Source organism: Cydia splendana, chromosome 10 (assembly GCF_910591565.1).
Source record: "Cydia splendana chromosome 10, ilCydSple1.2, whole genome shotgun sequence".
NCBI lineage: Eukaryota > Metazoa > Arthropoda > Insecta > Lepidoptera > Tortricidae > Cydia > Cydia splendana.
Window position 1 is genome coordinate 2,369,671 of NC_085969.1, and position 19,083 is coordinate 2,388,753.

General features: G+C 38.1%; 1 protein-coding gene across 2 annotated transcripts in view; it reads left to right on the forward strand.

Moving 5' to 3' along the window:
* LOC134794186 (blood vessel epicardial substance-like) overlaps window positions 1-19,083 on the forward strand; it is a 90,304-nt gene that overhangs the window by 36,484 nt on the left and 34,737 nt on the right. For both annotated transcript variants that reach the window (XM_063765922.1, XM_063765923.1), the window contains exon 2: window positions 17,219-17,376. In XM_063765922.1, coding sequence (XP_063621992.1) covers window positions 17,219-17,376 — 158 coding nt within the window. The remainder of the gene's footprint in view (window positions 1-17,218; window positions 17,377-19,083) is intronic.

Consider the following 19,083-nt stretch of genomic DNA (forward strand, 5'->3'; position numbering starts at 1 on the left):
AACACATCGAACGTGGTTCACGGTGCGAAAATAGAAAGATATAGTTCGTACATTTTATATTTCGCGTAACAGATTTTTAATTATCTTTAGATGGTTAAGGTTTGGACAGGACAATTTAGATTCATTGTTTAGTTATTTTAATCATAGAATGACTGAATTGTATAGTCCTGGGAGAATATTAATTTATCGATTGACGAATCCATGATTTTATCGAGAGGCTGCAGTGGGATTAGGCAATATAATTATATGTCACCGTAAAATTGTAAACACTCGTCAGTCGTCAGTTTATAATATCGCTAGTTAAATTATAAACGGACGGTAGGGAGATTACAATCTAACCTAACCTAACCTACGTTAGATTACAAACTAACGGGTTCACAATCCTACGGTGTCATATCCAAGGAAAACGCCACAAATGGGGTTGGCCGGTCAAAGTATTTAGCAGATGGCGCCAGCATAGCTTGCCCTGTAGGGAATGCAATAACCGGCCGAACTTCATAACCGGTTTCGGTTACGGTTATGCCCGAAAAATAACCGAATATCGGTTAGAATCGGTTACGGTTATTTTCAACAAAAAATGATAAATTTACAATGAAGTCATTAATAAATTACGAAAATAAAGGTACATTATTAGGGAATGTGAGTATAAGTCTTCGTTTTTAATAAAACACACAAAATACTGTAAAAGTAAAATATGACCTTGGACATGATACAATATTCAATAAAAATATTTCATAAATAAGGTAAAGGGCCCCAAGTTCGTGTTAGTACGTTATTTCGTTAGTTTTGTTTCTGGCGCAAATAATAAGGAATTCAAATATTTTTTATTCAAATTATACATATGAAAAAAATCTGTATTATTTAATCTCTTCAATAAAATAATAACCAATATTTTAGTGATTAAACTGAGAGTAATACGACGGTCGAAACTGTCAGACGGCCGCGAACAGCTTTGTTGTATGCGTGCACTTTTTTTAGGCGTAAGGTGCGTGCTCTCACTTGTTAAGCTTATAGGAAGGAAAAGCTAAACCCATTCGAATAAAAGTTTTTGGGAGTGTTTCTGTGTGTTCCTTAGTAATTGATTTGATAAGAAAAAAGACTGAATATATGCATAGAAATACCTTAAAATTGCAATAAATCGACTCACGAAATAGCTGTCATTTTATTTTTCGTGTGTCTCCTATTTCGTGCCACTAACGAATCAAGGATTTTCTAGATACATTATGAGTGCTTGTTTTTAAATATAACATCGAAGAAAATTAAAAAAATAAATTAGAAAACAATTAATGTATTTCATCAAGTTTCGTTTGAGCGAAATTCGGTATACGTTTTTTTCACTAGAATTCTCATAAAACGAGTTTGAATGTGACCCGAGTTAAAAATTTTAAGGTATATTCCACGTATATTCTCATATTAACTACTAGCACAATTTTATTTATAATTCAATTTATTTGATTTATTTTTGTCTATGTTTATATTTAACGTATAAGATAGTAAATTTTTTTTGTAAATAATTATTATTTGTATCTCCGTTTTAAAACTCTCGGGTCTTTCGAGCCCGGTCATTTACAAAGGCGTGCGTGGGGATATGGATCCAACACGTAGAGGCCGTTTGGAGAAATTTGATGTCATGTAGAACGCCTGCTGGAACCCATTCACGGGTACATCAATAGATACCCGTGAACCGGTTTCAGTTTAATTATTATTATTATATATTTTTAATTTTTTTAATTTATATAGTTCGGCTTTTAATCAAGTATTAAACTACCCATATGGTTTACAGTCTTAATTCAACCATTAAAGTCGACGAGTACAAAAAACTTTAAGCTAGCTCTCAATTTAACATTATTTTTAAATATTACTTTTAATTTGACCTTACAATTACTCGTAAGTAGGTAAGACCGTTAAATATTTAAAATGATTATCAGCAAATTATCACCAATTACTCTAAGAAAACTTTATTCCGAAACAGGGGACACGAATTCACGAACTTAGGAGCTGACCTAAATTTGTATCACGAAATGGGAGCCAAATAAGAGGTTCACGAAAAAATTCGAAACAAAGAACTAATATAACTTACTCAAAAGCTTTCAAGGTATTGATATGCTTAGTAATATTTAAAAAAAATATACAAACTCTCAAGAGCCTTAACCTGCCGAAACAGGGGCCCTTTACCTTAAAGGAAGTAAATTTGGTATATTTTCATTATTAAAGTACACGAATGACAAAAAATATAGTCACGGGCGTCACAACCAAAAAAGGCAGGATTTTGTAGTCATTAGATGATAAAAACATAGAATTTAAGTCATAAATAGTCTTTCCACTTGCAAACACAAATCCCATTCTTATCGAACCTAATATATATGCTGCCTCCTTTGCCCAATTTTTTCATCGAGATCGCAACGTTCCGGTAACATTAGTTTTTTTTGCCATTAAAAATTTTGCGAGCCCGACACTTATAAAAATTGTCCATGAAAATATGGCGGCCCTTTTCTAAATATGGCTGGAGAAGTTTAGCCACTACCTTGTCTGTATGGCCTTGCCCTCCAATTTCAATATCATTTTTCCCTCTGTACATATGAGATTGGAGGACAAGGCCACCAGGAGTGGCTAACACATACATTTTGATGCCATATTTGTGGCGTTTACCTTTAATATATTGGCGAATGCCACTCCGGCCTCTAGACAAAATTAAAGATTCGTCTATGCAGAGATTCTCCCCTGGGGTATATATTTGGGGGTATAGCTTGCGTGCTAGCATCAGGTGACTGGGTCCTTACGTACTGGCATGGGCTACGTAACATACGTAGCTGCTACATGTATAACAGTAGACCGCACACGTATAATGAATCGGCATATTTACTCATTATGGCACTGTCTACGTATTATACGTAGCTTGCGTGTTAGCGTCAGGTGACTGGTCCTTACGTACTGGCATGGGCTACGTAAGATACGTAGCTGCTACATGTATAACAGCAGACCGCACACGTATAATGAATATGCATATTTACTCATCATGGCACTGCCTACGTATTTTACGTAGCTTGCGTGCTAGCATCAGGTGACTGGGTCCTTACGTACTGGCATGGGCTACGTAAGATACGTAGCTGCTACATGTATAACAGTAGACCGCACACGTATAATGAATCGGCATATTTACTCATCATGGCACTGTCTACGTATTATACGTAGCTTGCGTGTTAGCGTCAGGTGACTGGTCCTTACGTACTGGCATGGGCTACGTAAGATACGTAGCTGTTACATGTATAACAGTAGACCGCACACGTATAATGAATATGCATATTTACTCATCATGGCACTATCTACGTATTTTACGTAGCTTGCGTGCTAGCATCAAAAGCATGGATTAATCGGTTTTTAGAAGAGTATTCTAGACTGTGGTCTCAAAGTAACACCCGAAACGAAAAAGAGACAAAAATATGTGTAACTTTCCCCGTAATTAACTATAGCCAAACATGTTTTGCCAAAGAAAGGCTATGATGTGAATCTATTCAAATGTGTAGTAATTATTGTTTTAGTGTCTGCTTTAATCGTATGTTTTAAAGTTTGAAGTTGTGTAGCACCCGAAACGTCCGCCTGTCTGTCCCCGGCTTTTCTCCGTGGTGGTTAGTGCTAGAAAGCTGAAATTGGGCATGGATACATAAATCAATCATGGCGACAAAGTAGTAACACAAAAATGACAAAAAAAATTTTTTTAGGGTAGCTCCTGTACAACATATTTTTTATTTATTTTCGCCTTTAATCCTGTGATGTGGGGTGTCGTTGGATAGATTTCTCAAAATGAATAGGTGTCACCATCAACCATTTTTTGATTAAGGGAATATTTTCGGAAATATTCGCATTGAAAGAAAAATAATTATGATATCTACGAGAATCACTTTTTATTGTTAAGACTAATGTATTTTATAATAATTCAGCATTTAATACTTATGTTTTTAATCGAATTTATTAAAAAGACAATATTTTCAATAAAATGAGCCGTGATGTCGTATAAATCTGTCTTAATTTCGTACTCGTAACACCCGAAACGAACCATGAGTAACACCCGAAACAGGTAATTTATTATATTCAAAATAATAAAAAGTGATACTAAGTGTTACTTTAGTGTTTCAGTAGACTATAAGGACTATTATTACTTGACATAAATAAAACTGGAGGTTACTTGAGAAAATTCGCTAATTTATGCATTTTGGTACTGATGGTCAGAAGTTATAGGCCAATTCGCGTAACACCCGAAGCAGCTACTTTTTAGTGAGTCTCTCGTTATTGCTCTTATACTTTAAATTATGTGTGTTCAGGAAAAGAAAATATTATCAAAGTAGTAGATGAATCAATAGTTTAACCTCCTAGTTCCTGTTACAATATCGAATAAAACCTTATTTTATGAGTTCAAGTGTAACACCCGAAACGGTGGAATGACCCATTTACTGGTATACTCTTGGGTCATCCCATTAGTTTTTTGTCAAGTTCTTAAATTAGTCCCATTCTGCTTTCGTCACCCATTCTACATTCGTCAAGTTCATCGGTGGTCTTTTTCATATTTGGTTATACTTGGTTGTTTGCCTTTTTCTTATTTCGGCTTATTCCGGTATTCGTCATCATCTTCTTTGGGCATGTTCGATGTTAGTCAATTTCTTTTTTTAGTCTCATTCGTTATTCGTAATATCGTCTTTGGTCTTATTCTAATTTCGTGTTTTTATTATTTAGGATCTTTTGAAATTTGGACACATTCTCTATTTGTCACGATAAATATTCGTCCCGTTCGATATTCGTCCCATTCGATATTCGTCCCATTTACTATTTGTCTTGTTTTTTGTTTTGATTCCATAAACAATAATCCTTATACTTAAATATTAATTAAATGTATCCTAAACAATACACATGTAGGGCAGATTAATCCAAAACGGGGACACAGGGCTTACTACGTCGTGCCGTGCCTGGTCTTAGACGAGGGCACAGTAGTATGGCTACTTAGATAGTTTCAGACTGATTAAAGCTTTGGTAACTGCTGTCAACCTTCTTCAGGGCGACTTCTATGACGCTCACGGGAGGGAAGGGATGATGAAATTGATAACCACACTGGGAAAAAGACAATCAACAAATATGGCCAAAGATGACAAAGACTACCAGCGAAAGTGACGAATGAAGAATATGACAGAATACAGAATAAGACAAATTAAGAACTTGTCAATAACCGAATGGGACCAATATCGAACGTGTCGAAGAAAAATGACGAATAATGAATGAGACTGAATACGAGATAGACTAACATCGAACATGCCCAAACAAGATAATGAAGAATACCGGAATGGGTCGGAATAAGAAAAAGGCAAACAACAAATATGACCAAAGATGAGAAAGCCCACCGACAAAAGTGACGAATGTAGAATGGGTGACGAAAGCAGAATAGGACTAATTTAAGAACTTGGCAAAAACCTAATGGGACGACCCAAGACGATACCCATTTACTCATCATGGCACTGTCTAAGTATTTTACGTAGCTTGCGTACTAGCATCAGGTGACTGGCTCCTTACGTACTAGTATGGGCTACGTAAGAGACGTAGCTGCTACATGTATAACAGTAGACTGCACACGTATAATGAATATGCATATTTACTAATCATAGCACTGTCTACGTATTATACGTAGCTTGCGTGCTAGCGTCAGGTGACTGGGTCCTTACGTACTGGCATGGGCTATATAAGATACGCAGCTGCTACATGTATAACAGTAGACCGCAGACGTATAATGAATATGCATATTTACTAATCATGGCACTGTCTACGTATTATACGTAGCTTGCGTGCTAGCATCAGGTGACTGGGTCCTTACGTACTGGCATGAGCTACGTAAGATAAGAAGCTGCTACATGTATAACAGTAGACTGCACACGTATAATGAATATGCATATTTACTCATCATGGCACTGTCTACGTATTTTACGTAGCTTGCGTGCTAGCATCAGGTGACTGGGTCCTTACGTACTGGCATGGGCTACGTAACATACGTAGCTGCTACATGTATAACAGTAGACCGCACACTTATAATGAATCGGTATATTTACTCATCATGGCACTGTCTACGTATTTTACGTAACTTGCGTGCTGGCGTCAGGTGTCTAGGTCCTTACGTACTGGCATGGGCTACGTAAGATAGGTAGCTGCTACATGTATAACAGTAGACCGCACACGTATAATGAATCGGCATATTCACTCATCATGGCACTGTCTACGTATTATACGTAGCTTGCGTGCTAGCATCAGGTGACTGGGTCCTTACATACTGGCATGAGCTACGTAAGATACGTAGCTGCTACATGTATGACAGTAGACCTCACACGTATAATGAATCGGTATATTTACTCATCATGGCACTGTCTACGTATTTTACGTAATTTGCGTGCTGGCGTCAGGTGTCTAGGTCCTTACGTACTGGCATGGGCTACGTAAGATAGGTATCTGCTACATGTATAACAGTAGACCGCACACGTATAGTGAATCGGCATATTCACTCATCATGGCACTGTCTACGTATTTTACGTAGCTTGCGTGCTAGCATCAGGTGACTGGATCCTTACGTACTGGCATGGGCTACGTAACATACGTAGCTGCTACATGTATAACAGTAGACCGCACACGTATAATGAGTCGGCATATTCACTCATCATGGCACTGTCTACGTATTTTACGTAGCTTTCGTGCTAGCATCAGGTGACTGGGTCCTTACGTACTGGCATGGGCTACGTAACATACGTAGCTGCTACATGTATAACAGTAGACCGCACACGTATAATGAATATGCATATTTACTCATCATGGCACTGTTTACGTATTTTACGTAGCTTGCGTGCTTTCATCAGGTGACTGGGTCCTTACGTACTGGCATGGGCTACGTAAGACGCATAGCTGCTACATGTTTAACAGTAGACCGCACACGTATAATGAATCGGCATATTTACTCATCATGGCACTGTCTACGTATTTTACGTAGCTAGCGTGCTTGCATCAGGTGACTGGGTCCTTACGTACTGGCATGAGCTACGTAAGATAAGTAGCTGCTACATGTATAACAGTAGACTGCACACGTATAATGAATATGCATATTTACTAATCATGGCACTGTCTACGTATTTTACGTAGCTTGCGTGCTAGCATCAGGTGACTGGGTCCTTACGTACTGGCATGGGCTACGTAAGATACGTAGCTGCTACATGTATAACAGTAGACCGCACACGTATAATGAATCGGCATATTCACTCATCATGGCACTGTCTACGTATTTTACGTAGCTTGCGTGCTAGCATCAGCTGACTGGGTCCTTACGTACTGGCATGAGCTACGTAAGATACGTAGCTGCTACATGTATAACAGTAGACTGCACATGTATAATGAATATGCATATTTACTCATCATGGCACTGTCTACGTATTTTACGTAGCTTGCGTGCTAGCATCAGGTGACTGGGTCCTTACGTACTGGCATGGGCTACGTAAGATACGTAGCTGCTACATGTATAACAGTAGACCGCACACGTATAATGAATCGGCATATTAACTCATCATGGCACTGTCTACGTATTTTACGTAGCTTGCGTGCTAGCATCATGTGCCTGGGTCCTTACGTACTGGCATGGGCTACGTAAGATACGTAGCTGCTACATGTATAACAGTAGACTGCACACGTATAATTAATATGCATATTTACTCATCATGGCACTGTCTACGTATTTTACGTAGCTTGCGTGCTAGCATCAGGTGACTGGGTCCTTACGTACTGGCATGGGCTACGTAAGATACGTAGCTGCTACATGTATAACAGTAGACCGCACACGTATAATGAATCGGCATATTCACTCATCATGGCACTGTCTACGTATTTTATGTAGCTTGCGTGCTAGCATCAGGTGACTGGGTCCTTACGTACTGGCATGAGCTACATAAGATACGTAGCTGCTACATGTATAACAGTAGACTGCACACGTATAATGAATATGCATATTTACTCATCATGGCACTGTCTACGTATTTTACTTAGCTTGCGTGCTAGCATCAGGTGACTGGGTCCTTACGTACTGGCATGGGCTACGTAACATACATAGCTGCTACATGTATAACAGTAGACCGCACACGTATAATGAATCGGCATATTTACTCATCATGGCTCTGTCTACGTATATTACGTAGCTTGCGTGCTAGCATCCGGTGACTGAGTCCTTATGTAATGGCATGGGCTACGTAACATACGTAGCTGCTACATGTTTAACAGTAGACCGCACACGTATAATGAATCGGCATATTTACTCATCATGGCACTGTCTACGTATTTTACGTAGCTTGCGTGCTTGCATCAGGTGACTGGGTCCTTACGTACTGGCATGAGCTACGTAAGATAAGTAGCTGCTACATGTATAACAGTAGACTGGACACGTATAATGAATATGCATATTTACTAATCATGGCACTGTCTACGTATTTTACGTAGCTTGCGTGCTAGCATCAGGTGACTGGGTCCTTACGCACTGGCATGGGCTACGTAAGATACGTAGCTGCTACATGTATAACAGTAGACCGCACACGTATAATGAATCGGCATATTCACTCATCATGGCACTGTCTACGTATTTTACGTAGCTTGCGTGCTAGCATCAGGTGACTGGGTCCTTACGTACTGGCATGAACTACGTAAGATACGTAGCTGCTACATGTATAACAGTAGACTGCACACGTATAATGAATCGGCATATTCACTCATCATGGCACTGTCTACGTATTTTACGTAGCTTGCGTGCTAGCATCAGGTGACTGGGTCCTTACGTACTGGCATGAGCTACGTAAGATACGTTGCTGCTACATGTATAACAGTAGACTGCACACGTATAATGAATATGCATATTTACTCATCATGGCACTGTCTACGTATTTTACGTAGCTTGCGTGCTAGCATCAGGTGACTGGGTCCTTACGTACTGGCATGGGCTACGTAAGATACGTAGCTGCTACATGTATAACAGTAGACCGCACACGTATAATGAATCGACATATTCACTCATCATGGCACTGTCTACGTATTTTATGTAGCTTGCGTGCTAGCATCAGGTGACTGGGTCCTTACGTACTGGCATGAGCTACGTAAGATACGTAGCTGCTACATGTATAACAGTAGACTGCACACGTATAATGAATATGCATATTTACTCATCATGGCACTGTCTACGTATTTTACTTAGCTTGCGTGCTAGCATCAGGTGACTGGGTCCTTACGTACTGGCATGGGCTACGTAACATACGTAGCTGCTACATGTATAACAGTAGACCGCACACGTATAATGAATCGGCATATTTACTCATCATGGCTCTGTCTACGTATATTACGTAGCTTGCGTGCTAGCATCCGGTGACTGGGTCCTTATGTAATGGCATGGGCTACGTAACATACGTAGCTGCTACATGTATAACAGTAGACCGCACACGTGTAATGAATATGCATATTTAGTCATCATGGCACTGTCTACGTATTTTACGTAGCTTGCGTGCTAGAATCAGGTGACTGGGTTCTTACGTACTGGCATGGGCTACGTAAGATACGTAGCTGCTACATGTATAACAGTAGACTGCACACGTATAATGAATCGGTATATTTACTCATCATGGCACTGTCTACGTATTTTACGTAGATTGCGTGCTAGCGTCAGGTAACTGGGTCCTTACGTACTGGCATGGGCTACGTAAGACATGTAGCTGCTACATATATAACAGTAGACCGCACACGTATAATGAATATGCATATTTACTGATCATGGCACTGTCTACGTATTTTACGTAGCTTGCGTGCTAGCATCAGGTGACTGGGTCCTTACGTACTGGCATGGGCTACGTAAGATACGTAGCTGCTACATGTATAACAGTAGACCGCACACGTATAATGAATCGGTATATTTACTCATCATGGCACTGTCTACGTATTTTACGTAGCTTGCGTGCTAGCGTCAGGTGACTGGGTCCTTACGTACTGGCATGGGCTACGTAAGATACGTAGCTGCTACATGTATAACAGTAGACCGCACACGTATAATGAATCGGCTTATTTACTCATCATGGGACTGTATAGTAGGTCGTATTTGTATTACAACTCTCGTAACTCGCCTACGTATTCGTAAAGATACGGATATCGTGTAAGTAAAGCCTTTAAATAAGTAGGAGGTGTACGTTTAAACAACTGGATATGATAACCAACACATGTATGAATAAAGATGTTTTCTACTTATGTTCATGTTCTGTTGAAAACTACTTATTATAAAGGTATAAGCTACTTATAAGTAGGAGGTTGAACTGGAGAATGTACCCGAATATGTATGGGTAATGGTGGCAGCTACTTACATTCAAGTTCCTTAAACAACTACGTATTGTACGGGTATAACATACTTATTACGTAGGCGCTGACATTATACGTACAATATTGCAATGCCCGTACGCAACATTGTGTATCTCCTAAACGCGTAAGTAGCTTGCACCATTAAGCAGTATGCGGCAGCTGTATTAAGTATGCTGCACCCGTAGTAAGTAGCAAATTGCAAGCTACTTACAATTTTTAGCTTCATAAGTAGCAAATTTTTCTCAGTGTAGAGTTGGTAATTTTGTATGTTAATGACAATGACAATTGTCGTAGCATAAAATTCACGACTAGCGTGCCCAGATTGCGCTCAGACTAATCACTGTAATTATGCTACGAATCCTGTGGCAGTTGTCTACAATGTCTAGACCAAAAAATATTAGAACCGAAGGAAATAACAAGCGTTTATCGCGCTATTTTAGGATAAAAGATGAATCACCTTAGATGATCTTTGTTTCCCAAATAATGTCATCGAACTTAGGCATACCTATAAGTAACTACGAGTATATGTACTTACCTAAAGAATCACGAACAATCCTCTACAGAGCCCAGAAGAGGATCATTGCGTATCACGCGACCACCAATTACGTTAAGGCGCGGTGTGTAGTAAAATGCACTTTTTTGTCACCATATTTACAGACTTTTACAAGGATTTCATGCATTATTTTCTAGTATGTATAACTTCAGTCCTTGAACTACGTTATTGCTTGTCAGAAACACGACGGCTCATTATTTTCTCGATAGAATCTTAAGTTGAAAACATGCCTAACACTATCTTTATTTCCTTATGTTAGAAGTACTAGGACGAAAATGTATATGAAACTTACTTCAGTCGATAGCTTTTAAGTAAATCTTCATTATTGCTTGTCCTTTTATCGATACGTTAATTTTTTCATTCATCATTTGATGAATTCAACATTTTGCCTACTAAATTACACCCTACGCGGCAATACCTTGCGCCTATTCCTCACGCCAGTACGCCCGTGACCACTGTCAGCGTCGGACCTGTGCTAGTTTAGCGGACGTTTAATAAAATGGGTAATCACAATATAAATACGCAAATATGTTATACACACAATGTTTTTCAACATACTTACGAAGAAAAGCAAAATAATTCTTAAATACGGTGACATTTCAGACATTCGTCCGTCATATTGTCATTTTATAACAAGTTGGGCAGCAAAGGCACACACCCATCTAACCAATCAGGAATTCAGTCACGATTGATAAATTGTGTAAACATATTTTAAAAGGGTATAAAATTAATCAAATTGAATAATTTAGACTGGTCACATTTTTGTAAAAATCGATTTCTATTAGCAAAACATACTACTTTTTGGCAACCAGGCTCCAATTTCACCACGGTGACAGGTGCGACAATTGTAAAACATCACTGTTGCTGACGTCACAGGCATCCATGGGCTACGGTTACCGCTTACCATCGGGCGGGCCGTATTCCTGTTTGCCACCATCATTGTTTTATTAAAAAAAACTTTATTATATCGGAAAAAAACAGATATTTCTCTTGCTAAGTTTATGACAATTGTCACAAGAAACACTACAATTGTCACGAAATTCCGACATATATCTCATTACCTGTCAAGAATTACCTACAATTCTTCTAAATCTTGACAATTGTCAGAAACTACGCAAAAGAAATATCTGTTTTTTTCCGATATAATAAAGTTTTTTTAAATAATACAATGATGGTGGCAAACAGGAATACGGCCCGCCCGATGGTAAGTGGTAACCGTAGCCCATGGATGCCTGTGACGTCAGCAACAGTGATTTTACAATTGTCGCACCTGTCACCGTGGTGAAATTGGGGCCTGTTTTTTAACCTAATTAGACCCCGCTGAATCCGAATTTGCCGGTTGCTTGATCGAATTCTTGACTGGAAGTGAGATATTTGATATTAAAGGTCCCTTTTTTAGTTTTTCGTAAAGAACTCGTAAAAGTGGCCAATATAAAAAAATGTTGTAAACATTAATAATCTACACAAAATTTTCAATAAAAAAGATTCAGTACATTTTTAGCAAGGATCAATATTTAAAAAGATAATAAAGAGGGAAAGTTAATTATAATAAATTCTAAGGTTCCTTGTTTTTATTTTTTCGTTAATAATTTGAAAAGTATGACTCATAGCAAAAACAAATCTTACACATAAATAATAAACATAAAATTTCCTACAAAAAACATGTAGAACACTTTTCGCTAGGATCAATATTTAAAAAGACAAAGCAGCCGGTAAGTTAATTACAATCAATTTTAAAGTCCCTTTTTAGTTTTTTGTAAATAACTCGTAAACGGTGTCCCATAGCAAAATAGGTTTTTATTAATAAATAATGTACATAAAATTTCCTGCAAAAAACATCTGAACACTTTTCTCTAGGATCAATATTTAAAACGATATTAATGGAAAAAAGTTCATTACAATCAATTCACATGTTACTTTTTTTAGTTTTTAGGGTCCCGTACCTTAAAAGGAAAAATCGGAACCCTTATAGGATCACTCGTGCGACTGTCTGTCTGTCCGTCTGTAACAGCCCATTTTCTTCAAAAGTACTGGACCAATTAAGTTGAAATTTGGTACACACATGTAAATTCGTGACCCAAAGAAGGACATCTTACGTAAACAAATGAATTTTAAACATGGAGGCCACTTTTTAGCCAAGGGGGGTTAATTAACATTAAGAACCTATTTTGCTATGGGCCACCGTTTACGAGTCATTTACGAAAAACTTAAAATAGGGACCTGGAAATTGATTATAATTAACTTACCCCCTTATAGCCTTATTAAATATTGATCGTAGCGAAAAAGTGTACAAAACCTTTTTTGTGGACGATTTTATGTTCATTATTTATGTATAATATTTTTTACGAGTTATTTACGAAAAAATAAAAAAGGGACTTTAAAATTGATTATAATTGACTTACCGGATGCTTTGTCTTTTTAAATATTAATCCTAGCGAAAAGTGTTCTACATGTTTCTTGTAGGAAATTTTATGTTTATTATTTGTGTAAAATTTGTTTTTGCTATGAGTCATACTTTTCAAATTATTAACGAAAAAATAAAAACAAGGAACCTTAGAATTTATTATAATTAACTTTCCCTCTTTATTATCTTTTTAAATATTGATCCCTGCTAAAAATGTACTAAATCTTTTTTTATTGAAAATGTTGTGTAGATTATTAACGTTTAATATATTTTTTTTAATTGGCCGCCGTTTACGAGTTATTTACGAAAAACTAAAAAAAGAGACCTTAGAAGTGACTATAATTAACTTTCCCGCCTTAATATCTCTTTGAATATTGATCCTAGCGAAAAATTGTATGGAATCTTTCTTGTAGGCAATTTTATGCAGATTACTTATATTTAAGAAATTTTTTTGCCATGCGCCACCGTTTAAGAGTTATTTACGAAAAACTAAAAAAAGGGACCTTTAATATCAACTATCTCACTTCCAGTCAAGAATTCGATCAAGCAACCGGCAATGTCGCATTCAGCGGGGTCTAATTAGGTTAAAAAACCCGGTTGCCAAAAAATAATATGTTTTGCCAGTCGAAATCGATTTTTCAAAAACATGATCAGTCAAGTATACACTCATATTGTATATAATTAATAATTATTTAGGTACACTCACCGTCTTACCTACCATTTTTAAGGGTTCCCTATCCAAAGGGTAAAACGGAACCCTATTAGTAAGACTCCGCTGTCCGTCCATCTGTCACCAGGCTGTATCTCACGAACCGTGATAGCTAGACAGTTGAAATTTTCACAGATGATGTATTTCTGTTGCCGCTATAACAACAAATACTAAAAGGTACGGAACCCTCGGCGGGCTCGGTGGGCGAGTCCGACTCGCACTTGTCCGGTTTTTAATTTCATTAAGTACTCATCAAAATTGGAATTTACTAATAAATCTTATTCAATATTAATTGCCGAACTAAAAATCCCGGAACTGACAATTCAGAATACCGATGTCGTCAGAATAAGGACGTAGACGTGCTGCGCGGGAATGGTGCGGTGCGCCGCGCGGGGCGCCCGCCTGCCCGTTCTACCACTCGTCTGCTTCACCCCCTTGAAAACGTAAAACTCGAGTATAAGAGCGCCTTAAGGGGCCCACAGATTGCCAGTTCGCCGGACGAACTTTTGCGTTTAACTGACAGGCTGATATCGTCCCGCGAACTGGTAATCTGTGGGCCCCTTTAGTAAAACCCTTTCATTTTCACTGTTTTCACCACCATTTTCAGGGCTTTTTTATTAAAAGTCATGGCCACTGCTGACTTAAAGGTAGAGATTATACTTAAACATAATATTGCATATTGTATTGTATTTTTACCAAAAAATCTTTCAGAATAATGATAGGAATAAAGCTGGGACATATTTAAATACACAAGTATCATCATAATCTCAGAGCAGACGAAACGAAGCCCGCACTTTACATTCATCAAACCATGCGTTGTGGATTGTAATTGCGTGTAAACATATTCAATACCAAAAGGATGTAAGTCACTACAACTCACATATGAAAATAGGATGTTTTACCGATTTAACGTGTCTCGGGTTACACTCGTCTGGCGTTGATGGGACGTGATCTGAAATGCATACGCATGAATTACTGATGAAATTGAGGCTCGCACACCAAAGAGAATTTTGCAACAGGTCAAATAAAGGCTTGGTTGGTCCTAATTAAATCCTAGCTACGGCTCCACATAATAACTAGGCGTATTTTGCAAACTGCCTCTTCGTGGCCTCGTCCTTAAATACACTTCTTCTTCTTCTTCTTTATATTTAAGAGCTGTGCTCTTGTCGGTGGAGCAATCAGCAATACACTATATTTCAGGAAAAAATATTTCCGTTATAAATTAGCTACGCCAACTGACATGTTTGAAATATCTGTTTTTAATGCTTCAAACATCTGCATTTCATTAGAAACGATTGCACTCAAATAAATAAGTAGATATCTAATATCTAGTCTTTGAGTCCGAACCGTTTTCTACTGTAGATTCTAATAGACACAAAGACGTATTTATGTAATAACGAAAGATTTTTTTAAGCTAGATGCCTCCTCAGACATATTAAAATCGAAATTGAGCTTAATAATGTAGAAGTCTAATATGATCGGAAAAATACGCATTGCATTCGAGTATAGAGTATATAATATTTTCTTCCCAGGAAAGCAAACAAAACCATTCCACGCCCCGAGATGAATATTTTTCGACGTGCATTCGTACAATGGCTCGGCACAATGTTGCAGGAATTTCGCCATTCACTAAAAACTTCTATTGTTTTGCCTACCCGCTAAAGACTGGTAGAATATGCATGGCTTTGGAGGCTTAAACTCTCAAATGTGGAAATTTAATAATCCATTATGTTAATTCGGTTGGAAGGACCCGAAATGCAAATGCAAAACTGGTGTTAGAATTTTAAAATAGGCTTAGTTGGACATGTTACAGTGAAACCGTGTGCTGGAAAAAACGTATTACGTATGAATGAACATAGGCAAGGAGGTTAAATGCAGACAAAATTTTAATTAAAACACGTGACATACTAAATCTATGGAAGATGGTATTCTAATGAAATAAACTCGGGAGATGACTTCTTAAAACAAAATATTTACAACAATGTTTTAACCCAAAGTATTGCAGGCATTGATAGAAATAATTGATAAACAAGGTGTGTGTTGAGCAAACCCTGTCGAATTCTCTTCCTTTTATTTATAATTCCATTCCATGAATTCATTTACTAGGAAGACGTACGCAAAAACATATTCCAAGAATCGTCTCGAGACCCACAAACTAACATTGAGACTAAAAATAACTCCCCAGGCTGTTCTCTGCATGCTTATTAATTTACGCAAAGTTCGAGCCATTTGATGAAACCATTCAGTCCACGTTTCGATGCAAAGTATATGTTACTTGGAACCGCTGTCATTATCTTTATAAGGATGGCATTTGCAAGACTTATTATTAGGCTGAATCACATGTCTTCCAGACTAAAATTATGTACATCTGCGGCACAAACTTATGTAGGCGACAGTGCTATAAATAATATAATATTTACACAGAGTGTTCTTGCATAATGCTCTAGCAATAGTCGTTATATAACTAAGCTCATTTCTCGGAGTTTAGCTGGAACTGTTGAGTAAGGAAGGCTATTTTATGACCTAAGGAGTTGTTTGCACTTTTTTAATTATTAAATGTAGGTACCTAATGAATGTGATATGAAACTTTAAGTGAACTAAGTCATTGTTTTTAAGACGGGAAACTTTATAGTCGATGTCTTCGTATATAGCGAAAAGGGATGACCAACATTACCCGCGAACAATATTGTGATATTTGCGATTCCATAATCTGGGGAAATATAAAAGCAAAAAGTTATGAAAAGATAAATCCAAGCAATTGTTCATTATCACAAGGGACGCCGTTATTTTTGGGGTTCGACAAAATTAATTGCAGAAGTCCGATTGGATATTGCCTAGCAACAGTACGTAAAGCCGTGATTTTAAAAACGATGCAGCAAATTACTTCAAATTTTACAACAGGAAAAACTCGTAATCATAACATTTACCTAATTTAACCGGAGATTTAAGTCGCGTAAAGTATTATGATAACTAATAGTGATTTCTCAATTATTCCTGACCTAATTACTTAAAACCTCTTCAAACCTCTTCAATTGGTTAAACTTATGTAGTTATATATGACGTAAAATACATTCTACTGACTAGCACTACCTCGAAGACGCTTCTGGTAGTTATCAAATTTAAAATATATGCATTGTCTTATGTTCAATATCTTCCTCAGGTATACGTGGCTCTCTTCAAGCCGCTCCGAGTCTCGCGGCGGCAGTTCCGACGGGTGCTCCGCTGCATGCGCAACGTGCGCCATCTCAAGTGCCACGAGCTATACGCGCATGAGAAGGTCACCAAGGTGGACAGTCTCTCCCTCGTGCTGTCTGGCAAGTAAGTACATGTCATTTTCCGCCCCGGCGGGCTCAACATGCGCCAGCTCAAGTGCCACGAGCTATACGCGCATGAGAAGGTCACCAAGGTGGATAGTCTCTCCCTCGTGCTATCTGGCAAGTAAGTACATGTCATCTTCCGCTCAACATGCGCCATCTCAAATGCCACGAGCTATACGCACATGAGAAGGTCACCAAGGTGGACAGTCTCTCCCTAGTGCTGTCCGGCAAGTGTCTTGGCACAGGAGCGCCCCGACAGTATCCCTCAAGTACATATATCAGTCTTTCTTAATGCAGTCTACCTCGAGGCGAGATACTGTCGGGGCGTCTATGATGCTAAGGCCACAGGCACTCGTCATCTTCAGTTCCGTCGCGCCGCTACACGAAACATCCTCGTCGTTCTTTTTTTCTAATGGACTACTCTTTTGGTCAAAACCCTGGTAAAGGAATATAGCCCCATTGGGGACTGTAGTGGGTTTACGTCACGTTAACGGTCAACAACCGCCATTAGGGCAACGTTAGTTTATCTTTATTCAACATTCTGCTTAAAGAGGCCTAGTTGTAGTTAGCCTACTTAAGATTAGTTATTTCAAACATACTTAATGTTATTTAAAAAAATATTTTTTGAAATAAATACTGAACGTGTATTTGGAGTTTTTAAAACTTCGCGAAATTCTTTGTGTTATAGAAATATTCCCCGTAACATCTAAGATTATCCTCTTGAGAATATATTGTATAAAAACACCCCAAGGGGTCCATAGCGTGACGAAAACTCGTAAAAATAAAAGACCAAAGTCCTGCCCTGTCGACGTCAAAGATATGTTAACACTCCTAGTCCTTACTCCTTTGTAATAAGGCGATAAATGTGTACTTATTTTTGACGCCGACTGTACACGAATCTTTATGGGTATTCAAGATAAACTGAACCATAATAATCTGTAGGTTGAAACCCAATACGGGAAACGGATTAGGATAGGCACCTCTACTCTAGGCATTGTACATCCCGTTCTTACCTCGGATCGGTTTAAGAATTCTACAGATTACGAATTACTAAACAAATAGGTACACCCTCCTTTATATGTTGATGTGAAGTGTTTGGGTAAAACTTAGAAGTTAGAGTATACTGATGGTATACTGACTTAAGTCCATAAGGACGATTCTAATTGGCAGTTTCACCTTATTGAAACTGGAATCATCATGTCCACAGGATTGTGAGAGTGTTCAATGATCCAAACACAACTTTACTATTAAGAGAGGAAAAGCGCGTGATCATTCTGAACACCTGGCGCGCTTAGCTATTTCTGCGCCTCACTAACTTTTGTCTGAAAGCTGCACACATTTGCAACGGTCCAGGACTCCAGACGCCTTATACGCCATTACAGTAACTTCCCTAATCTAATCTAGGTTACGAGTGCCTACGACGTCATACTTTCCAGATTGACTTACTTTACGTTACTAAGCAACTTTGTGGTTGGTCGTTCTGAGAGAAAATCTAAAAGGACAACAACGTTTTTAGAGATTTTTTTCCCGTTGTCGGTTGTTCATAAGGACGATTTATATTTGCATCTCCGACGGCTATGCGTTACAGTCAGTAGCGAGCTTAGCGAAGTATTCAAAACGATCTAAAACAACCTTATTATTAAGAGAGTAAGCGTGTGATAATTTGCAGAGTTAGACCAAGAAAAGTCTGCAGTGATTTTGATAGCCC